The sequence below is a fragment of the Puma concolor genome, chromosome B3 (assembly GCF_028749965.1).
Source record: "Puma concolor isolate L17-30 chromosome B3, mPumCon1.1.hap2, whole genome shotgun sequence".
Classification (NCBI taxonomy): domain Eukaryota; kingdom Metazoa; phylum Chordata; class Mammalia; order Carnivora; family Felidae; genus Puma; species Puma concolor.
The window spans coordinates 28686053-28709820 of record NC_141672.1 but is presented as its reverse complement, the minus strand read 5'-3'; the positions used below and the strand labels follow the sequence as shown (position 1 = coordinate 28709820).

The 23768-nt window shown below is 40.0% G+C and overlaps 2 protein-coding genes across 11 annotated transcripts in view; one reads left to right on the top strand and one right to left on the bottom strand.

Moving 5' to 3' along the window:
• Positions 1–1997, bottom strand: part of AREL1 (apoptosis resistant E3 ubiquitin protein ligase 1) — a 49557-nt gene extending 47560 nt beyond the window's left edge. For 3 of the 5 annotated variants that reach the window (XM_025919563.2, XM_086709262.1, XM_086709263.1), the window contains exon 1: positions 1841–1997. The gene's annotated coding sequence lies outside the window, so the exon portion shown is untranslated. The remainder of the gene's footprint in view (positions 1–1840) is intronic. The other 2 variants (XM_086709261.1, XM_086709260.1) reach the window with 1 other exon arrangement.
• Positions 1986–21854, top strand: FCF1 (FCF1 rRNA-processing protein). Of its 6 annotated transcripts, none has more exons than XM_086709264.1 (8): positions 1986–2097; positions 2404–2471; positions 4236–4307; positions 4905–5053; positions 9328–9400; positions 13983–14070; positions 15501–15595; positions 21168–21854. In XM_086709264.1, exons 1-8 carry the CDS (start codon positions 2095–2097, stop codon positions 21184–21186), a joined length of 567 nt encoding a protein of 188 aa, XP_086565390.1. In that variant the 5' UTR covers positions 1986–2094; the 3' UTR covers positions 21187–21854. The 6 variants fall into 6 exon arrangements, with proteins under 6 accessions (XP_086565390.1, XP_025774847.1, XP_086565392.1 ...); XM_025919062.2 differs by lacking the exon at positions 21168–21854 and adding an exon at positions 16536–16815 and having other exon boundaries at positions 1988–2097; XM_086709266.1 differs by lacking the exon at positions 21168–21854 and adding an exon at positions 16536–16815 and having other exon boundaries at positions 2088–2164.
• The last annotated feature ends 1914 nt before the right edge of the window (positions 21855–23768 follow it).

The window sequence follows — 23768 nt, the reverse complement described above, 5'->3', positions numbered from 1 at the left end:
TTACAAACTGCTTTTTAAAAAAATTGTTATTGTTCATGGATTCCAATATTCATCGTACACATTACCAGGAGAGTGTTCTGTCAGTTCTTCTGCAAATTACTATTTAATTATTTGCAATTTTCCCTCTGAGCCTATCTATAATACTGATCAGTATCCAAATGTTTAAAATAAACTGATCGTGTTTGCTTAAAAAGGTTATTGCCTAAGCACCAAGAGGTTCTAATGCATTGAAAAAGCGGTAGCTCTCAGTTCTACCCACGAATGACAGCTTGCAGACAAGCTGTCTCAAAGAGATTAGGGACTTTCAGTGATCGCAAATGGGGTAAAGCAGGAGGCACATACAGTATCTGTAGATGGTTCAATGATAAAACTGTTTCAACATAAAAAATTTGGAGCCTACAAAGTCAGGTATGTGAACTACAAAGCTATTAAATGCCTGCAAGCCCAAAAGAAAAAGGAGAAGAAGGAAGAAAACTGTGCCTATACACAAATCAACACGAGAAATCACCCTGCGGTTGAACTTTCCAAGAACTGAAAACTTTATAAGGTTCTTGTGGATATCAACACATTTCAGGTCCAAAACAATGCGTATGTGTACCCATTGTTATCCAAATTGTATTAAAATACAATTGGCATAAAATTCAAATACCACCACATGTTGGAAGACACACAATGAAAATAACAGGGTTTATTTGTGGTGGGTATTGTTCTAGGGACTTCACATTTTTATTCACTTAGCTCTGATAACATCCCTATAAGACAGGTTCGACTGAGATCATCTCCACTTTATAGATGAAGAAACTGAGGTACAGATAATGTCATACAGCTAGTAAGAAGCAGAGCGAGGATTTAGAGCCAGCTCCATTAGTCAGACTCCAAAGTTCATGTTAACCAATACACTATGTTTCATACTAAGAGCTATGCAAAGGCCAGCTTTTTTTTTTTTTTTAATCTAATAACCTTTTTGGATTTCAAATGCAAGGACAGCTTTGTGCAATAAGAAAAGCACAGGCTTTGGAATTAAATCAAACTCGAACAAACCTCTGAATACAGTTTGAGCCTCGGCTTCCCCACATGTAAAAGGAGGGTACTCAAGTTATCGTGAAGGTCAAATAAGGTAACATAATTAAAGTGCCACGTACGGTATACAAGATAGGGGTTCTTAACCTTAAGTTCACAGACCCTAGAATGTCCACAGATGGGCTTCGGAATCTCTGAGTCTCACCGATTGTATGACAAATGTATGTGTACCCATTGTTTTAAAAGTCCCTGGCCTTCCACAAAGCTTCAAGGGGGTACGTGATCTCCAAAAGGTTAAAAATCACCAAAGTGCACAGCAGCTACTCAAAAAAAAAAATCGAAGTTCTCTTTCCCTTCTTATTCTCAAAACCTCTCCCTTTTCCAGTAAGGGTGACGCACCAAATCCTCCCAATAAATGGCAATTATTCTCCCACCATTTTCCTGGCTTGGTAATTAGTAACATATGCAAGCTTATGCTCCAATTTTCTGGAGAGAGTCTCAAAAAGGCCCTCAAACGATGATTCATCCCCCTCTGCACCGAAACGAATACACGGTATTTACTCGAGAGAATCTGGAGAATCGTCCACCTAACTGCACGAAGCACCAAGTCAGCTAGGAGAACCAGGTAGGTACGACAGCCTCCCAGTTGCAACGTAGAGACCTGACACCCCAGCGCTGAGGGATGAGGAGAATGTATTCCAAACTACTGGGAAACCCAGAATTCCGTCCCCCCTACCCCAGTCCTGCCTCTCTGGAACTCTAGTGCCGGCAGGTCCTCGGGCACTGCGCCGGGCTAGAGTGGTGGAGGAGAGAACGTTACCCCAGCAACGCGGCGGAGTCCCAGCTCGGCTGCTCCGGGAGGCGACGGCAGCACCCGGCGCAAAACCGGCCCAAGATCCTCCCCCGAGACACCCCAGTACAGATCACCGCTCAGGCTGGGAACCGGCTCCAGGCTTTTCCGTTTCCCAAAGCGACTTCCGCTTCCGGGCTAGCCTTTGCCGGAAGCAGTATTTGGATGATGCAAAAATGTCGCGCCGTTGGTGATTCCGGAAGAAACAAGAGTGCGGCGTGAACATGGTGCGAGGAGGGTCCGGGAAGAGACTTTGTCAGACCACATCTTGGGTGGAGATAGAGCCAGTCAGCAGTTAGCTAGATTTCCTCCGCATTACCCTTAATTATTTTCGTTCTGACTGTAGTTCTTAAACTGCTCTGAGCGGTGCCTGTTGTGCTCTAGCGAGTGGGGAGAGGGCCAGGTGGGGCACAGAGGCTAAGAGGTGCTGGGTGTTTGAGGGAAGAAGGGAAAGGGATGGAAAAAGACGAGCAAAAACTCAAGAAGATGCAATGTATTTCCAGCTCTTTTAACTGTAAAATTTCTATTTCAAGGGGAAGCAAAAGAAAGCAAGAAAGTATGCGACCATGAAGCGAATGCTTAGTCTCCGAGATCAGAGGCTGTGAGTATCTGGAATCAATCTATATCCAAAGATAGCAGAGTTAGGAGGGGATAAGTAGTAAAAGTTTTTGTTGTTATTTTGTGCTTACGTTTCAAAGTATTGTGTCTTGGATGTATATAGCATAGGATACTAGGAAAGTGTGTAACAGCCATTTAGATCCCGAGCGATTACACTGGGGAAGGGGATGGGAACTAAACATTTCTGAAGTGTTCGCTGTTCCACTGTTTTTGTATACTTCATCTGCCGTATCACATTTAAGCCTCCTGAAAGCTTGGTAGGATTATCTTTTTATGTTTTTGCCATTACACTCCTACATTCCTCCCAGGGGTGGGGGGAATGTTGGTTAAAATGGTTGAAAGATGGTGAGGTCAGAGACCATGTTTATCTTGTGTCCCCAGCACCTGCCACTTAAATAGTTCTGAAAGAAAGAGTAGGAAAACACCTAGACTTCTCCGTTTTATAAATCGTACCAGAATCCACACCACTGAGGGAGAGTGGAATCATGTTCCCTATTGTAAGCTTCCCTGCTTCAGTGAAGAATAGACAAAGTTATTCAGTAAGGACTGGTCTTGGGGTGCCTGTCTGGCTCAGTAAGCAGTAGAGCATGGGACTCTTGGTCTCGGGGTCATGAGTTCCACTCCCACATTGGGCCTAGAGCTTACGAGAAAGAAAGGAAGGAAGGGAAAGGAAAGAAAGAAAAGAAAGACTGGTCTTCATTGTGTTTAATAGCATTTGAACAAAGGAATGGCTTTCAGAGTTATTAAACTGTATTCTCTGGGGTGCCTGGGTGGCTTAGTTGGTTAAGGGTCAGACTCTGGATTTGGGTTCAGGTCATGATCTCACAGTCTGTGGGATCAAGTCCCATGTCGGGCTCTGTGCTGACATTGCAGAAACTGCTTGGGATTCTCTCTCTCCCTCTCTCTGCTCCTTCCCTGCTCGCACTCTCTCTTTCAAAATAAACATTTAAAAAAATTGTATTCTCAGCCTTTGGTTTGTATTTATTATGTAATTTTTAGGGAATTTGCCTCATTGATAATATTTTATTTGCAGTTAAGGGGTAAATTTTATGTATGTATTTTTTTACATTTTAGCCTTTTATAAGAGGCATATGGAGGAAACTTTTTCCTCCTACTTTTGGAGCATTTGAGTCTTCAGAAGGTAAATGTCAGCCTGTTTCTCCACTGCACTGAAGTGGGTTTTGATCCTTCATATGAAGAGCTTCTGACAAAGAAATAATAGATAATAGTATAATGTCTGTTTACTCATTGACAATTTTTATAGATTATTGGCTAGAGATTTTTAAATTTCATAGTGTTTAACTGATTATGTTACTTCCAGCCTATTTCCCACACAGTTATTTGTGCTTAGAAAGTTTATGTTGATATAAACATAAAGACGTCTCAGGGGCACCTCAGTGGCTCAGTCAGTTAAGCATCCAACTTCGGCTCAGGTCATGATTTCATGGTTCGTGGATTTGAGCCCTGCCTTGGGCTCTGTGCTGACAACTCAGAGCTTGGAGCCTCCTTCAGATTCTGTGTGTGTGTCTCTCTCTCTCTGCCCCTCCCCCGTTTATGCTCTGTCTCTCTCAAAAATGAATAAATGTTAAAAAAAAATTTTTTTTAAGTTACAAAGCAGAATTTCCTCTGTAGACCAAAACAAAACAAAACAAAAACAACACCTCAGAAACTTTAAATTTTACATGAGGTTATAACTGCTATGATTTTTTTCTTCTCTCTTGCACTTAATTTGCTCTCTTTCTTCCAGTAAAGAGAAGGATAGATTGAAACCTAAAAAAAAAGAAAAGAAAGATCCCAGTGCACTCAAGGAAAGAGAAGTGTAAGTAATCAAAAATTTCAAGTTTTCCTTTAGAAGAGACATTTTAGAACCATAGAACTGTTAGAAATCCAGGCTTTCCCTGAGCTGATTTGCTCAGTCATTTGTAAATCTGGCACAACTGTGCAAATGAAAGTCATGTTGCTGAACATGTATCAATTCCAGTGGTTGGTGAACATGTATCAATTCCAATTTCGTGGAGCAATAAATTTCCTGTAAATCTTGGGGATTAGATCTAAAATTATTAATTTTTTCTTCCCCAAGATCTTTGAAAAGAAACAATTGTTGTTGTCTAACACACCAGCATTTTGATGAAAGAATGTATCACCAAAAATAGTAAGGACAGAATTTCAGAATAAAGTCATTCCTTTTAAATAAATACACTTGATGAAACTTCATCATATTTTCCTTATTTTCTCATTTTGCCCTAGATTGGCAATGGATGTATCATCACAGGATTTATTAGGATTTATTTCCAATGAATAGGGAAAAAGGAGCTTAATCTATAGCAAACTGTTTGAAGCAGAGACTTCATTTGCATTGTTAATATCAAAATATCAATGTAGACATTATTTTGTGTTTTGTATGTTCTTTCCTCAGCCCCCAACATCCTTCCTGCTTATTCTTCCAATATAACACACAGCTGGGCCCACCTTACCACATCCTGGTTGATACCAACTTTATCAACTTTTCCATTAAAGCCAAACTTGACTTAGTACAATCAATGATGGACTGTCTGTATGCCAAGTGTGAGTATCATACATTTGCCTTTCTCTGATGTTTTAGAGAATAATTATATTTACCCAAATACATGAAGGGAATGGGGTCCTAGTTAATTGGATTTCTAGCCATTGCTCACCATAGCAATGACCATTTTCAGTAAATTGAAATACAATGCAGATTTGACTGGGAACAATTAAACTTTCACAATTCAGAAAACACTTAGCCTGCTTTGACCATTGTTGTGGACATCAATTTTGAACATAGGATGGGAATTTTTTGTTTTAGAGTTCATTTTAAAATTTTGGCTAAATGAAAATTTATTATATTATTTTACATTAAGGAGGAAACATGCTCCATTCCACTCTAGTGTGAAAAAGCTAAATAAGGTATCTTGCCATTTATGATCACAGAACTAGAAGTGATGCTGGTTTATTCATTTTGGCCACAAAGGACTGGAATAGGTTTATTTGTACCACAAAGGACTGGAATAGGTTATTTACACCTTGGTATGCAGTTTACCATTAGTAGATTTCCCTTGTGTTTAGGTGTCCCCTCCTTCAAGTGATCTTCCTTCACCACCGTGAGTGGTAAGAAGAAAGTCTAAGCCATGTGTACAAGGGAATAACTTCCTAATAGTGAGATCTGTTGCGTTTTTGTGGTGGGTTTATGTTTATATATTTTCCAGTCATCTAGTTAAAGGTGCAAATGAATATTAGGCTTATGCTTTGCTGTAAGAATAAATCAAAGGAAAAAATTTTCACCTCCTTCTTTAATTTTTAAAAGATGCTATATAATGAATAATAGTTGTAGACTTATAGTAATGTAAATTTTGTTTATAGATTTATTAAAAATAATAAGTTGGGAAGATGAGGTAAGGAATGTGATGTAAGATGCATTCTACAAATGCCCTAAAATTAATAAACATAAAAGTGACTGCATATTTTTATTATATCAAGATATGAAGGTAACCACCAAATGAGAAAAACAGCTAATGAAGTAAAATAGTGGTCTGTGAGGATTAGAATTGGTGGGGTGGCTGGGGCGCCTGGGTGGCGCAGTCGGTTAAGCGTCCGACTTCAGCCAGGTCACGATCTCGCGGTCCGTGAGTTCGAGCCCCGCGTCGGGCTCTGGGCTGATGGCTCAGAGCCTGGAGCCTGTTTCCGATTCTGTGTCTCCCTCTCTCTCTGCCCCTCCCCCGTTCATGCTCTGTCTCTCTCTGTCCCAAAAATAAATAAACGTTGAAAAAAAAAAAATTTAGAATTGGTGGGGTGGGAAAGCATCGGGGAACAGCAATTTTTTCATATGGATGTCTGTGTTCCAGTCTTCTGTGTAACATAATACCCCAAAGCAAAGTTTGAAGAAATATTCAAGAACAATACAAATTCAGTTACCTAGGAGATTCTTTAACTGTTTTTAAAGCTCTGGCTACTTAATTGTTCCTCATTTGCCTTTATACCTGAAGGAAGACTTTTATTTTCTTCCTCCCTTGAAGATGCCCCTTTGACCTTTCCATAGCTCCTGGTCCCTTTTCTGCCTGATGTTCCAATGAGGGAGGATAAGTTAGCTTTCCATCAGCTTTCTTTTCTGTCCATGAGTCCTCTTCCCTGTTACCTTCCCTTTCTTGATAGTCATCTTCCTGGGCCTCCTTTCCTGCTCCAGAAGCAAGCCCTTGCTTGTTTCACTGCTGTATGGCTCTGAAATTGATCCTCTCAAGGTATGTATTGCTCTCTGAATCCATGACTGTCTGATCTTACTGATTTCAGATCTCCATTTTACTGATTTTCTTCTGGACATGGTACTTTACTTGAAAATTTCTTAACTGTGTACACATCCAAAAATATCTCTGTACTTCTAAAAAAAAATCTAGCATAAAAAAATTAAAGCTTCTTCTAATGCCTTTTCTCAGAGAGGGGCAGTTTTTAAAAAAAATTTTTTTAAATTTTTATTCAGTTTTTTAAGAGACAGAGAGAGACAGAGTGGGAACGGGGGAGGGGCAGAGAAAAAGGGAGACACAGAATCCGAAGCAGGCTCCAGGCTCCGAGCTGTCAGCTCAGAGCCCGACACAGGGCTCAAACTCATGAATGGTGAGGTCATGACCTGAGCCAAAGTCGGACGCTCAACCAACTGAGCCACCCAGGTGGAGAGGGGCAGTTTTTAAAAACTCATATATAGTCTCTGAACTATAGGTAATTTTTGTTTATTTTTGAAAATGGATCATAGATTATTTACTATTTATATTTGTGCCTTTTTTAACAGCTTTGAAATATATTTCACATACCACTTAAAGCGTATGATTCAATGGCTTTTACTGTATTCAATTTTAGAACATTGTGTTACCCAAAAAGAAACTCTGAACCCCTTAGCCATCATCCCCAACCTTTCAAATCTCCCTCCCCTAGTTAACCACTAATTTGCATCCTGTCTGTATAGATTTGCCTATTTGGGACATTTCATTAAAATGAGATCATACAATATTTGGTCCTCTTCCATTTAGCATGTTTTCAAGTCTCATCCATGTTAAAGCCTCTTTCTTTTCATTATCAAATGATATTCTATTGTATGGCTAGATGACATTTTTTTTAAGAATTTTTTTTATTTTTTTTTAATGTTTATTTATGTTTTGAGAGAGAGAGAGGGAGACAGAGCATGAGCAGGGGAGGGGCAGAGACAGAAGGAGACGCAGTATCCAAAGCAGGCTTCCTGCTGTGAGCTGTCAGCCCAGAGCCTGACACCGGGCTCAAACTCACAGACTGCGAGATCACGACCTGAGCCAAAGTCAGACGCTCAACCAACTGAGCTACCCAGGAGCCCCTAGATCACATCTTATTCATCCATTTCTTCTTACTTTTTACATTGAACAATACTCTGGTTTCTTTTCAGATCGAATAAATCTTTCACCTTTTACTTTTTACATTGAACACATATATCTTGAACCCTTTGCTGTATCGGTACGTATCCACTAGGACCTCATTCTTTTTTAAGCTTACAGAGTATTGTTTATATAATTTTCAAAAGCCAATATCCCGTTAGATATTTGGATTACTTGCAGTTTTTACATTATTATAAATAAGGCTGTAGAGAATATCCGTGTGAATTTATCTCTGTTAGCATGGAGTAATTTTTGAAAAATATTTATTTTGAGAGGAGAGAGAGAAGGGGCGAGGGGTAGAGAGAGAATCCCAAGCAGGCTACACGCCGTCAGCACTGGGTCCTACTTGGGACTCCAACTCATGACCTGAGCCCATATCAAGAGTCAGGCACTTAACCTACGGAGCCACTCATGCGCCCCCTAGGATACATTTCTAGAAGCTGTATTGCAGTATCAAAGGGTATGTATATATTTTTTAATAGGTGTTGCAAAATTGCCCTAAAAGGGTAATCCATATTTTTATACCTACGAACTCAGTGTGAAAATACCTGTTTCCTCAGTATTGGGTATTTTCCTTGTTTAGTCTTTGCCACTCTAATAGGAAGAAAATGAAATCTTGTTTCAATTTATATCTCTTTAATTAGGAGTGAGATTGAGCACCTTTATGCTCGCCAACCATTGTATTTCTTCCTCTATGCCCCGAAGTGTATAAACTGAAATGTAGCATGGTAGTTAAGAATCCAGTTGATAGCCTGACAGTCTCCGTTCAAATCTTGGCTTCACCATTTGCTTCTACTTACTTCTTTGTGCCTTAGGTTCCTTATCTATAAAGTGGGGATGGCAATAATAATAATGCTACCTGATAGGTATTATTCTGAACATTAAATGAGATAAGCCTTGTGAAGTGCTTGGCACAGTGTCTGGGAATCAGCACATAACTTAAGCTATCATTATAAGGTCTCTGTATTTTAAGGAAAGTAGCCCTTTGACAAATGTGTAGAAATATTTTTCCTAGTTTGTTTTTACTTTAATAGGACTGACAGCTGTCAAACAGAAGTTTTCTATTTTGATATGATCAAATGTACATTTTCTGATTAATTTCATGGTTTCTTTTGGCTCACATTTAAATTTTTTCCCATCTAGAATTTATTTGAATATAGAAAGAATGACGGGAATTCAACTTAATTTCTCTCCCAGATACATTTATGACACTTTAAGTGGTGTGGGGCTGGGACAGTTTTCTAGTTTCTTTATCAATAGAGATTTTATTTACCTCTGGTTCTTATTGTTCATTTCAGTATGCTTATTCTGCTGTGATTTCAGAAGCCTTATGGGTCTTGTAAAGACTTATAATGGGATGTAATTCAGGGAAAGTAAAACCAGTTTCTTTACAAGTTCTGTTATTAATCTGTATATTTTTTCCCCTGGCAGGTATCCCTTGTATAACTGACTGTGTAATGGCTGAAATTGAGAAGTTGGGGCAAAAGTATCGAGTGGCTCTAAGGTAGGAAGGAGCTGGTCTACATTTTGTTACACTGAAGATTCTTTTAACCATCCTCCATCTGTTTGCTGTCCAAAGATTTGTTGGATAATTAGTTTAAATAAAAATCATACAAAACTAGTTAACTATGATCAAGAAAGCAAACATGTGAAAGCTAGAGATTTTTAAGCTGAAGCTTTTTGTTGTTTTTTTTTTTTTCTTTTTAATTTTTTTTTTTCAACGTTTATTTATTTTTGGGACAGAGAGAGACAGAGCATGAACGGGGGAGGGGCAGAGAGAGAGGGAGACACAGAATCGGAAACAGGCTCCAGGCTCTGAGCCATCAGCCCAGAGCCTGACGCGGGGTTCGAACTCCCGGACCGCGAGATCATGACCTGGCTGAAGTCGGACGCCTAACCGACTGCGCCACCCAGGCGCCCCTAAGCTGAAGCTTTTTGAATGAAGTTATTTAGTCATAGTAGTCTTGTGGGCCTCTTTTTAAGTTCTTCTAGATTTTCAATTAGAAAGTGTCTTTTTATTAGTTTGTTATCTAGATATCTCTTTTAGAATCTCATACGTAAAGTGGTGGCTCAATTGGTTAAGTGTCTGACTTCGGCTCAGGTCATGATCTCATGGTTCGTGAGTTCGAGCCCCACGTTGGGCTCTGTGCTGACAGCTCAGAGCTTGGAGACTGCTTCAGATTCTGTGCCTCCCTCTCTCTCTGTCCCTCCCTTGCTCATATTTTCTCTCTCTCTCTCTCTCTCTCTCTCTCCCTCCCTCCCTCTCAAAAAAAAAAAAAAAAAAAGAATCTCACACATAAAGTATTCACATTCTAGGTTTTGAGCTTACTCTAGAAACTACACTTGAGTTAAAAGTAGTGGTTCCCAGAGTATGGTCCCTGGACCCCTAGGAGTCCCAGAGACCTTTTCAAGGAGTTAACAATACTATTTTCACAATAGTAGGAAGACATTGTCTTTGTCACTGTGCTGACATTTGTACTGATGGCAGAAATGCTGGTGCCTTAGTGCCAATCAAGGCAATGGACCAAAATAATGTTAGTAGTCTTTGTATTATTCTTCAGTGTCACTCATGACATTTAAAAACAAAAACAAACAAAAACCCAGGGTCACCTGGCTGGCTCAGTTGGTAGAGTATGCAGCTCTTGATCTCAGGGTTGTAAGTTGGATGTAGAGGTTACTAAAAAAACCAAAAACCCATAGTCACTTAAGAATATCCTTGATGAGGGCTGCCTGGGTGGCTTAGTCGGTTATGCGTCCGACTTTGGCTCAGGTCATGATGTCACGGTTCGTGAGTTCAAGCCCTACATCGGGCCCTCTCCTGTCAGCATGGAGCCTGGAGCCTGCATCAGATCCTGTGTCTCCCTCTCTCTGCCCCCTCCGCTGCTCGTATGTGCAGTCTCTCTCCCTCCTGCCTCCCTCTCTCTCTCCCTCTCTCTCTAAGATAAGTAAACATTTAAAAAAAAATTTTTTTTAAAGAATATCCTTGATGAAGTATTAAAATTTGTTGATTTTGTTACATCTCGCCCCTAGGGTACATGTTGGTTTTCCTTGTGATGAAGCGGCAAGTACGCCTCAAGCACTTCGGCTGCTTACCAAAGATTGAAGCTTGTCTCAATGAGCAGCTCTTGTGTGCTTGTTGGAATTGTGAGCCAGACCAGCTGCTTTTTCATAGAGTGTCATTTTTACGTGAAGAATAACTGACAAACACTGGTTTTTCAGACTTTAGTGTTTAGCAGATAGTTTCTCGAAAATTAATGCAGTGAATCTGTCACTTCAAGGAAAACAGCTTACTGTATCATAATGAGAAAGTTCAGGCTTCCAAGTGAAAATTAGAGTTTTGGAAAACCATGAGCTTATCACATTCCCAATACTCAAGACCTTTCTGTTGAGTCCAGTGAAGGTGTTGGGTGTGCTTTTTTTGATATTGTATAACTATATGTGTCAGTATTTGGAAGATTTGTGTGATTCACTGAATCGCTATTTTCCAAATGATCAATATTGCAAATCAATATTGCAAAATCATGCCTGGGTGAAAGACTCATTCAGGGTCCAAGATATACCAGTGAATTTGTGTGTGTGTGTGTGTGAATGAATGAATGAGTGTGTGTGTGTGTGTGTGAATGAATGAATGTGTGTGTGTGTGTGTGTGTGTGTGTGTGTGTGTGTGACCTTTTAGAGGTGTAAATTAGATACTATAAAATTCACCAAGTTTCATTGTATAATGTGATGGGCTTGGCAAATGTGTACAGTTATGGAACCACCATCATATCATGAAATAGAACATTCCCATCAATCCAGAAGTATGATTCCATTTATAATGAAGTTCCAGGAAAGGCAAAACTATACTAATGGAATATAGACCAGTACCTGAAGCTGAGCGTGAGAAAAGTGCATCTGCAAAGGGACACAGGGAACTTTTTGTAATGATGGAAATGTTCTGTATCTCAGGTGTGGAGATTCTGATGTGAATATATCAATTTGTCAAAACTAATCAAATTTTACATGTATAGTCAGTGAATTTTATTATATTTCACTTATACCTAATAAAGCTAACTTTTTTAAAGGCAAAGAAAAACAGGAACCTAATGTATAAGAGTGGTAGTGTTTTAGATGAATGGGCAAGTGATAAACTATTAAAATATTGATTATTCCTGTGGAAAGAAAGAAAACTGGGTTCTTATCTCACCTCTTTCACAAAAATCAATTCCAGGTAGAGTAAGTGTCTAGATTTTTATGGAAAATCTAGAGAACATCTTAGTGATTTCAGTGTGGGCAGGAATTTCTGTCCAAACCATAATGGAAAACGAATTAATCTGACTATATTGAGATTGAATACTACCGGTTAACAAAAAAACAGCATAAACAAAGTGAAACGACGAGCCACAGATAGTGAGAAGATATTAGTAACGCATATAATCAACAAAGGGCTTATTTTCAAAATTTATAAAAAACCACAAATCCATAAGACAAGGGCAAAATCCTTATTCGCAAGGAGATATCATTTCATACCCAGCTGATTGGCAAGAAATGAAGTCTGCTTAACGATGCCACGAATAGTTAAGACTGGGGGCAGTGAGGATTCTCATAAGGATGTAAAGTGGACAGTCACTTTGGAGAGCAGTTTGGCAGTGTCACTGCAAGAGTTCTGTCTTCCCAGTCCTATTTTCCTCTCCTCTGCATAAACGCTCTTCTCACCAGAAACATGGGCTCACTTTTCCCTGAACACCACTGAGCCATTTTATAGATGGTTGGTGCCCTGTTTGGAATGTGCCTGCCTTCACTTTGCTTGGAATGTTCTTTTGTCTTCATTTTGTTTAATCTCCATGTAATTTTTTTCAAAGTATACCAAATCCACAGTGACTTAGCTCCGACCTACTGCAACATGGAGTATTTTTCTTGCACTTGGTACCCATATGCTGCCTTGTATTTTTATTCAGCTTGTGACACGTCATTATTACATAATAGGAAGAACATGGCTCTCAGAATCACAGACTTGGGATTTTTCTTTTTCAAATTTGTAGGAAAGTAACATGTTTGATTTATTCATGGCAAACGAGATAAACATATACATACAATAAAAGGTAAAAGTCCCCTGTTTATTCATACTTTGTCCATTTTTCTACCCTAAGAGTGACAACTGAGATGGGTTAGTAGATAGTGTATGTTTTTCCAGACTTTTTTTCTAAGACAATGCAAATGTAGAGAAAAACAGTGAAAGAGAGTTATATTTTTTTTAATTTTTTTTTTTAATGTTTACTTATTTTTGAGACAGAGAGAGACAGAGCATGAATGGGGGAGGGGCAGAGAGAGAGGGAGACACAGAATCGGAAGCAGGCTCCAGGCTCTGAGCCATCAGCCCAGAGCCCAACGCGGGGCTCGAACTCACGAACCGTGAGATCGTGACCTGAGCTGAAGTCGGACGCTCAACCGACTGAGCCACCCAGGCGCCCCGAGTTAGATTTTCTTACTTGAATCATACAGGTATATTGTTCCATGACCTGTTTTGTTTATTCAGCAATTTGAATTTTTTTGAGATTGTTAATTCAACAAGTCCTGCCATATCAGTACAGACAGCTCTACCTCCTTTTTTTTTTTAGACAGGATGGGGCAACACAACGTATTTAACTTTTTCCCTTGCTGATGGACATTCAGATTATTTCCAGTTTTTCACTATTTAAAGTGTGCTGTAGTGACCATCCTTGTGCCTGTATTATTGCACATTTGTGGAAGACAACTTCTAAAAAGGAAATGGTTAGGTTAAAGTTGTTTGATTTTGAATCCTGGCTTTTCCCAGTTGTATACTTTGAACAAATTAATCTTTCTCAATCGGCTTCCTCATTTGTCAAATGGAAATATAATAATTCAGAGTCTTGTGAAGATTACATGACCTAAGGTGCACCAGCTGGCAGTAAGTTTTAATTCCCTTCTCTTTCTGTTGTCTTTCCAATTAGAAGATAAGCTGAAAGAGGAGAGGGGGGCCTTAAAATCGCCACGTGGATCAAGTCACTCTTATTTCACAGATCAAGACTCAGAAAGTTATCCAGTTGCCTGAGTATTTTTGTTAATCCAGTTTTGTAACCTTTTAGGATTGCCAAGGATCCAAGATTTGAACGATTACCATGCACACACAAAGGAACCTATGCAGATGACTGCTTAGTACAGAGAGTAACTCAGGTATCATCATTTAAATATTTACTTTGTGTTTCCCTTCATAGGAAGCATGGATGTCCTCATTTACTTAAGGAAGTGAGTTGGAAATGTATACTGTAACTGTAATGGAAAAATCGCAGGCTTGGGGAGGAGACACATGGGTTTCAAATCTCAGCACCTATGTTTATTGGGTGTGTGATTTGGGGCACTTACTGATTCTTTATTCCACAAGTTGTCTCCATAAAATGCTGTAAGGGAATGAATGTACATACGATATCAGGTTTCACCTCCCTGTGAATCAAACATAATCCATTTCCATTATTCCCCATGCAGGAATTTTATTCCTTTCCACTGTGCCTAACCATGAATGTTTTTCAGTTACATCTGAGTCTGCCAGGGTGCTGTCTTACAAGGACCCTGGAATAACTAGGTTTTTGAGTCTTCCGTTCTGGCCTCCTTGTCGGCACCACAAAAACTTCTGCTATTGATTGTCCTTTCTAGAGCCCCTCTTTGCTGAAGATAATCATCTTCATCTAGTGACCACACTTCCATCCCTTTAGCGACTCCATCCCATGGGTAGAGACAGCATTTGCCTTAATCTCCCACAGCACAACTGACACCAGGCTACAACTCTTCTCAAAACGTAATGAGAGATTTGGGTATGACGGAAGTAAAATATGATACAACTGGCAGCTAAATGTTGTTGCTTTCAGAGCTGCTAGGCTCAAACTCGTCCTGGAGACCCTGTTATAGCTTCATGGCTAGGAAGTAGCCTGCCTCCACCACTACGAGGTCTCAGAGTAGGCCCAATCCCAGAGATTCCAGGAAAGGCGAAAGCTATGCCCTCTAATCTAACACATTTACTTGCCTTTGCATAGAGTCTCTTGGGGTGTTTCCCAAACAAGAAATTGTCTTAAATGTGCCCTAAATGTCTTCCACTTGTGAGACAAAAACCAATTTGCAGCTTTTGAATAGTTTTTCTATCTTCTTCCCCTCAAGATTCTTAGAGCTACATTATCCCCAGGTAACTTATTATTATGTTTTGTAAGTAAGAGCTCCTAGATTATAGTAGCTACTCAACAAATTGTTATCACCTTTTCTTTGCTCTTTACTGTGAATATGAGTAATTCTCCAGATTAGCCAGTGTACCATTATCCAGTATCACAAAGTAATAGACTCAGGGGCGCCTGGGTGGCGCAGTCGGTTAAGCATCCGACTTCAGCCAGGTCACGATCTCGCGGTCCGTGAGTTCGAGCCCCGCGTCAGGCTCTGGGCTGATGGCTCGGAGCCTGGAGCCTGTTTCTGATTCTGTGTCTCCCTCTCTCTCTGCCCCTCCCCCGTTCATGCTCTGTCTCTCTCTGTCCCAAAAATAAATAAAAAACGTTGGAAAAAAAAAAAGTTTAAAAAGTAATAGACTCAATGTGTGAATACTCAATGGGTGTCTCTTATTACAGCACAAGTGTTACATCGTGGCCACAGTTGACCGGGACCTTAAACGAAGGATCCGGAAGATCCCTGGAGTTCCCATCATGTACATTTCTAACCATAGGTGAGACTGTCTCTTGGGGAAGTGATTAAAAGTATATAGTGGATATCAGTTGAAAATGAGGTCAGGTTGCAGGAAGATTTGAAAGTGATTGTCGTATCAAATGTTTATGTAGTTATAGTTGAAGAAACGAGATGAAGTAACAAGAACGAGGGCAAAAGATAAAGCTAGGATTTAGGAATGAGACATTCGCATTGTTACAATAAGACTAGTAGAAGAAATAGATGTGCTTTAAATACAAAGCAGGGGCGCCTGGGTGGCGCAGTCAGTTAAGCGGCCGACTTCAGCCAGGTCACGATCTCGCGGTCCGTGAGTTCGAGCCCCACGTCAGGCTCTGGGCTGATGGCTCAGAGCCTGGAGCCTGTTTCCGATTCTGTGTCTCCCTCTCTCTCTACCCCTCCCCCATTCATGCTCTGTCTCTCTCTGTCCCAAAAATAAATAAACGTTGAAAAAAAAAAAATTAAATACAAAGCAGTAATTTAAATTAAGCTAATTTGTTTGGCCAGAGATATCTTTTTTTTTTTTTTTTTTTTTTTTGAAAGCCTAGTAGTTGTGATTAGCGCTTTTTCTGGGAAACTAAAAGCTTATCAGAAAAAACAAAAACTGGTCTTTATCCTGCTTGGATGTTCCCATGTCAATGCTTTTCAACGTGGGAAGAGTGAGTACAACATAGTGGGAAGAATGGGCTGAGGAATTGGGCTTACCTGGACTCAGTGCCTGGTTCCCTCACTTGTTAACTTCCTGACTTTGAAGAATAAAGATAATATGTTAAAGTCAGCATTTTGCTGTAAATCATTTATTATGATACCCCTTTGAAATGTTCCAACTGACAAAAAGGATTCATAGTGGGAAGATGACAGTGTTGTAGTCAGTAAAGGGTGGGTTTTTAGGTGGGTTCTGGACCCACCTTTCTTACCAGTGTTAATTTTTTTGTCCTGATCAGGTACAACATTGAGCGGATGCCAGATGATTATGGAGCCCCTCGGTTCTAATTCTAACACTCTAAAGATAGAGTTCCTCTGCCTTCCTTTACCAACTTTTTCTGTTGCCAGTTCATGTAGCAATACGCTGTAACAGGAATTATTCTCCTTCTTACCCATTTGCTCTGTTATGAGCTGAGTATGGCTGAATACACTCACTTTTGATGTTGTTTTGAAATTGACATTTTGTATCATTTTGAATTTTGTTGCATCTTTTTATAAATCAGATGATTGCACACATAATTTGATGCTTGTTATTTTATGTTGATCTACACAACAAATATTTATTAAGGTTATACTAGGTGCTTAATAAGGTATGGTCCTGCCAGCAAGACACTGATATTATAGGGGAAAAGAGAAACATGTATATGAATAAATATAATGTTGCCAGGTTACAAGTCAGAGGGAATAGACCTATATATGAGAAAAGACCGATTTCTTTCTACTTGGTTGGAACGGAGAGGGAGAAAAGGCTAGAGGAGTAATATTTGGCTTAATCTTTAAAAATGAATAGGTGCTTGGGGCACCTGGGTGACTCTGCCGGTTAAGCGTCCAACTTCGGTTCAGGTCATGATCTTGCGGTCCATGAGTTCAAGCCCCGCGTCAGGCTCTGTGCTGACAGCTCGGAGCCTGGAGGCTGCTTTGGATTCTGTGTTTCCCTCTCTCTCTGACCCTCCCCTGCTTGCACTGTGTCTCTCTCTCTCTCAAAAATAAATAAACATTTTTAAAAAAGACTTTTTTTAAAAACGAATAGGTGCTTGCCCAATATGTGAAGTAAAGAAATTGAGGTGTAGGAAGCATAAGCATGAACAAAAGCATGGAGACATGGATGCTAATGGAATGACTGCTTGACCTTCTCAGAAAACTACCAGAAGGTTTTTCTAACTAGAATATAAGGGAAAGAGATCTATACCCGTATCTGAGGCTCCAGAGGTAGGAGGTGTCTGGGAGGGGGCCTTATATGACATGCTAAAGGGTTTGGACTTGAATGTGAGGTCAACAGGAAGTTAAATTAATTAAACTAAAAATGTGATTAAGGTGAATAACGTGATTAGATGTTTTATTTTTTTTTTAATTTTTTTTTTTCCAACATTTATTTATTTTTGGGACAGAGAGAGACAGAGCATGAACGGGGGAGGGGCAGAGAGAGAGGGAGACACAGAATCGGAAACAGGCTCCAGGCTCTGAGCCATCAGCCCAGAGCCTGACGCGGGGCTCGAACTCACGGACCGCGAGATCGTGACCTGGCTGAAGTCGGACGCTTAACCGACTGCGCCACCCAGGCGCCCCCGTGATTAGATGTTTTAAATGATCACAAGGTAGCGTAAAAATAGACAAAGAGATCATTGAAATAGAATAGAAAGTCCATAAATTGGTATATTTATGGCAAGTTGGTGTATTATCAAGGTAGTATTTCAAATCTGTGGGAAAAAGAGATTTTATTGGAAGGCCAAATAGTGTGGAGTAATTCTACTGGAGTTAGAATCCGGATTCCACCAGTTAATACTCTGTATGAGTTGGGCACACTACATAACCACGTGGTGTCTTCCTTGTTTCCTCTGAACAATGTGCTGTCTAATCCTCCAAACAAGCCTGATAAAGTGGGATTAAATCGAACAGTACATGCCACAAGTTAAGTGTTGTTCAGTAAGTGTCAGTGATTATTATATTATCATTATGGCCAGTTGGCTATCTATTTGAAAAAAGTTTTAGCATTCCTGCTTCATATCCTTCATGAGAAGGTATTTCAAGTGGACCAAAGATCTAAACTTTTTTTTTTTTTTAAGCTATGGAAGTCTTAGGAAAAAAAACACAAAAAAATGCATCTTCTCTTTGGATAGAATTTTTAAGTAAGGTAGAAAACGTAAAAGCTGTAAAAGAAAAGATTGGTAAGTGACTACATTAAAATTATGGATTTCTGTGCAAGGCAGCCCCTCAAACTTAAGGCAAATGGCTGACCAAAAATTGCAGATATCCGGTGAGACCCAGATTCTATTTTTTGGTTACTTATCGGTATTATACAGGTGATTTTCTTTAAAATACATGGTCAGTGTGATATAAGTGCATAAGTATAAATCTGTAAAGAAACGTTCACACATGGTGAAGTGTCTAGGAGGGTGTCTACTATACTGTTGGTAATAGAGAAAAATTGGAAAGAATGTAAATTTCCGTCAAGAGGATCTTAACTATGTTACATCTACACAGCTGACCCTTAGAACAATGCAGGGATTGGGGGTTGATGCTCTGCACAGTTGAAAATCTGAGTATAACTTTTGACTCCCCCAAAATTTAACTACTAATAGCCTACTCTTAAGTGGGCTTTTTTTTTTTTAATTTTTTTAACATTTATTCATCCTTGAGAGATGGAGAGAGACAGAGCATGAGCAGGGGAGAGGGAGACACGGAATCTGAACCAGGCTCCAGGCTCTGAGCTGTCAGCACAGAACGCAACGCGGGACCTGAACCCACAGAGTACAAGATCATGACCTGAGCCGAAGTCAGACGCTTAACCGACTGAGCCACCCAGGTGCCCCACTAATAGCCTATTCTTGATTGAAAGCCTTATTGTTAACATATAGTCAATAAAAGTGTGTTTTGTTTATTGCCTGTATTATATACTGTATTCTTACAATAGCATAAGCTAGAGAAAAGAAAATGTTAAGAAAATCATAAGGAAGAGAAAATATGTTGCTAATACCGTATCAAAAAAAAAAAAAAATCCACATATAAGTGGACCTGGGCAGTTCAAACCCATATTGTTCAAGGGTCAACTATACTATGGAATGTCACGTGCATTTAAAAAGAATGAAGTAGATGGGGCGCCTGGGTGGCTCAGTCAGTTAAGCACGGACTTTGGCTCAGGTCATGATCTTGCAGTTCCACAAGTTCGAGCCCTATGTCAGGCACTGTGCTGACAGCTATGAGCCTGGAGCCTGCTTCGGATTCTGTGTCTCCCTCTCTCTGCCCCTCCCCCGGCTCATGCTCTGCCCCTCTGTCTCTCAAAAATAAACATTAAAAAAAAAATTTTTTTTTTTTTTTTTTTAATTTTTTTTCAACATTTATTTTTGGGACAGAGAGAGACAGAGCATGAACGGGGGAGGGGCAGAGAGAGAGGGAGACACAGAATCGGAAACAGGCTCCAGGCTCTGAGCCATCAGCCCAGAGCCCGACGCGGGGCTCGAATTCACGGACCGCGAGATCGTGACCAGGCTGAAGTCGGACGCTGCCACCCAGGCGCCCCAAAAAAAAATTTTTTTTTAAAGAATGAAGTAGATTTAAAAATGGCAGAAGACTTGAATTCAAAGACAGTTCTTTAAAGAAGATACACATGGCCAACAAGCACATGAAAAGATGCTTAATATCACTAATCATTAGGGAGTGCAAATCAGAATCACTAGAAGATACCACTTCACACCTATTCAGACGGCTGTTAACAATAAGTAAATAAACAACAAGTGTTGACAAGGATGTAGAGAAATCGGAACTGCTGTGCACCGTTAGAAGTGTAAAATGGTACAGTGACTATGGAAAACAGGGTGGTGGTTCCCGAAAGAATTAAAAATCGAATCACCGTATGATTCAGCGATTCTGCTCCTGAGTATATACAAAAGAATTGACACGGGATCTTGAAGAGATATTTGCACACCCGTGTTCACAGCACTATTCACAATAGCCAAGAGATGGGTCATCTAAGCCATCTAAGTGTCCATCAACAGATGAATGAATAACCAAAATGTGGTATATACATACAATGGAATATTATGCAACCTGAAAAAGGAAGAAAATTGTGACACATGCTACAACATGGATGAACCTTGAGGATGCTATTCTAGGTGAAATAAGATAGTCACCAAATGACAAAAACTGTGATTCCACTTATGTGAGGTACCGACAGTAACCAAATTCATAGAGCAAGGTAGGAAGGTGGTTCCCAGAGACTGGAGGGAGTGGAGAATGGGGAGTTTAATGGGTATGTAGTTTCAGTTTTCCAAGATAAAAAGAGTTGTGGAGATTGCACAACAATGTAAATGTACTTTAAAAACATTGAACTATACACTTAAAAATGGCTAAAATGGGGGTGTCCGCGTGGCTCAGTTGGTTAGGTGTCCAACTCCTGATTTCAGCTCAGGTCATGATCTCACCATTTGTGAGTTCACTCCCATCTGTCAGCACCAAGCCTGCTTGGGATTCTCTCTTTCTGCCCCTCCACCCCTCACGTTTTCTGTCTATCTCTTTCTGTCTCTCAAAATAAATAAACCTAAAAAAATTAAAATGGCTAAAATGGTAAATTTTATGTATGTTTTACCACAATTAATGATAATAGGAGCTATGTTACTTCCTGGAAACAACTACGACCTAATGTTAAGAAAAAGAAGCAACTTGTGGGATGTCTGGGTGGCTCAGTCAGTTGAGTGTCCGACTTTGGCTCAGGTCATGATCTCGTGGTTTGTGGGTTTACGCTGGGCTCTGTGCTGATAGCTCAGAGCCTGGAGCCTAGTTCAGATTCTGTGTCTCCCTCTCTGTCCCTCCCCTGCTTGTGCCCTCTCTCTCTCTCTCAAAAATAAATAAACATTTAAAAAAAAATTTTTTTAAAGAAAAAGAAGCAACTTGTAGAGGGGCACCTGTGTGGCTCAGTCAGTGAAACGTCCAACTTGGGCTCAGGTCATGTTCTCACAGTTTGTGAGTTCCAACCCCGCATTGGGCTCTCTGCTGTCAGCACAGAACCTGCTTCAGATCCTCTGTCCCCATCTCTCTCTGGCCCTCCCCGGCTCATGCTCTCTCTCAAAAATAAATTCACATTTTTTTTTAAAAAGCAACTTATGACGGGGCGCCTCAGTGGCGCAGTCGGTTAAGCGTCCAACTTCAGCCAGGTCACGATCTCGCGGTCCGGGAGTTCGAGCCCCGCGTCGGGCTCTGGGCTGATGGCTCAGAGCCTGGAGCCTGCTTCCGATTCTGTGTCTCCCTCTCTCTCTGCCCCTCCCCCATTCATGCTCTGTCTCTCTCTGTCCCAAAAATAAATAAACGTTGAAAAAAAAATTTAAAAAGCAACTTATAAGGGCACCTGGGTGGCTCAGGCGGATAAGTGTCCGACTTCAGCTCAGGTCATGATCTCACGGTCCGTCAGTTCGAGCCCCGCGTCGGGCTCTGTGCTGACAGCTCAGAGCCTGGAGCCTGTTTCCGATTCTGTGTCTCCCTCTCTCTCTGCCCCTCCCCCGTTCATGCTCTGTCTCTCTCTGTCTCAAAAATAAATAAACATTAAAAACAATTTTTTTAAATAAAAAAGCAACTTATAGAACAATTAGGTATGGCGTGATACCTGTTTTACTTTGTTTTAAACCACAAAAATATGTAAATTTATATGGCAATATACATATATGGATAGAAAAAGGTCTGAAAATAATTCTTTTCCTACCCTCCCTTCTCTGCTAACAGAATTCCTCTTAGAGAAAACCATTATTCTAGGACTAGATTGTGGCTCATTCCTCCCCCAACACATAATATGGATGTTTCACCTCCTGGTTGGACCAATCAAAATATTCTTACTCCCTTTGCTGCTGTGATTATTTCAACCCTGGGAGATCCAACTCAAGCCAATTAGCCTTAACCAGAGCTTTTACTGGAGAGGTGAGTTGCTCTTATTCTCTGTGGAAGAATTGTTAGGTAATGTAAGCTTTGGAACTGAGTGATCATATTTGCCCTACATTGGAAAAGCTGACCTGGGTTTTACTTTCATTGTATAGTCAAGCCTAATCCTAACTAATATAGGATGTATGTCTCCTCAACCAACGGAGGGAAAAAATGGAAAAGGGAAAGTCAATCATAAAAATAAACAAAAATATATATATATTTTGTCAAAACCCATTGGACTGCACCACTGGAGATTTCAACATTTCACTCTCTGTAAGTCACAAAAGAAAAAAATTCAGACGAGGGAAGGAAAGAAGAAATAATGGTAAGTAGAAAACATAAAGTAAGACGGCAGAGAAAAGTCCAAATGCACAGTTCTCATGATGAATGTGACTAGGTAAGTTTTCTTATTAAGACGAATGCACGGGTTGGATAGTTTTTAAGTGTTTTTGAATGTTTATTCATTTTTGAGAGAGAAACAGCATGAGTGGATGAGGGACAGAGAGAGAGAGAGGGAGACACAACTTGAAGAAGGCTCCAGACTCTGAGCTGTCAGTACAGAACCCGACACGGGGGTGGAACCCAGGAACCGTGAGATCATGACCTGAGCCGAAGTTGGACGCTTAACTGACTGAGCCACCCAGGCGCCCTGGTTGGTTGTTTTTTAAATCTTGTGGCCGTGTGGTATTACAAAACACACCTAAAGCAGAATGACACAGAACAGCTAGAAATGATAGGTTGTACACTTAGCACACAACCCAGTAGTTCTACTTCTAGGGAACCTACCCAAGAGAAATGAAAACAATATTCACACAAAGACTTATATATCAGTGTTTATTATCTTCATTCATAATAGATAAAAACTGGAAACAACTCAAGTGTCTATGGACAGGTAGATGGATAAATTGTGCATTCACACAATGGAATACTATTTAACAATAAAAGGAATGAACTGATACAGCAACATAGATGAATCTTAAAATCAAGTTGAGCAAAAGAAGCCAGACACAAAAAATACACTGTAATTCCACTTATACTCTAGAAAAGACTAATCTATAGTGATAGTAAATCATTGATTACCTGAGGTGGGGGTGGGGGTTGGCTGTGTACAGATTAAAAAGGAATTGGGGGTGGTGGTTATGGAAATGTTCTGTATTTTTATTGTGATGGTTACTTGGATATATTGATTTGTCAAAATGCCTTGAAATGCACACAAAATGAGCGCATTTTGTTGTACGTAGATCATACTTCAGTAAATTAAAAGATGGAAAAAGACATGCAAAAAGAATGTGCTGCTTGAATATGCAAGATGGAAACTATTGAGGTTTTCTTGGTGGCCTAAAATGTGGTCAATTTCATGAAAGTTCCATGTACACTTGAAAAGGAGGCACAATCTCTATTATCAGGATATTATCAGGGTAAAAGGTTGGTATTTGTCCGTAAGATCTACCTGCATGTTTTTTGGTCTTCAGTACCTTATTATTTTTTAATTTGATCTGACTCAAGCTGAGAGAAATACCTTAAAGTTTCCTAATAGTATATTTTGTCTGTTTCTCCTTGTACTTCTT

What these genes read in the sequence shown, in the direction of transcription:
- FCF1 (XM_025919062.2), top strand. An exon ending in AGTCTCCGAGATCAGAGGCT is followed by an intron (nt 2,472 to 4,235) that starts GTGAGTATCTGG and finishes TCTTTCTTCCAG; the next exon opens with TAAAGAGAAGGATAGATTGA. An exon ending in AAGTATCGAGTGGCTCTAAG is followed by an intron (nt 9,401 to 13,982) that starts GTAGGAAGGAGC and finishes GTAACCTTTTAG; the next exon opens with GATTGCCAAGGATCCAAGAT.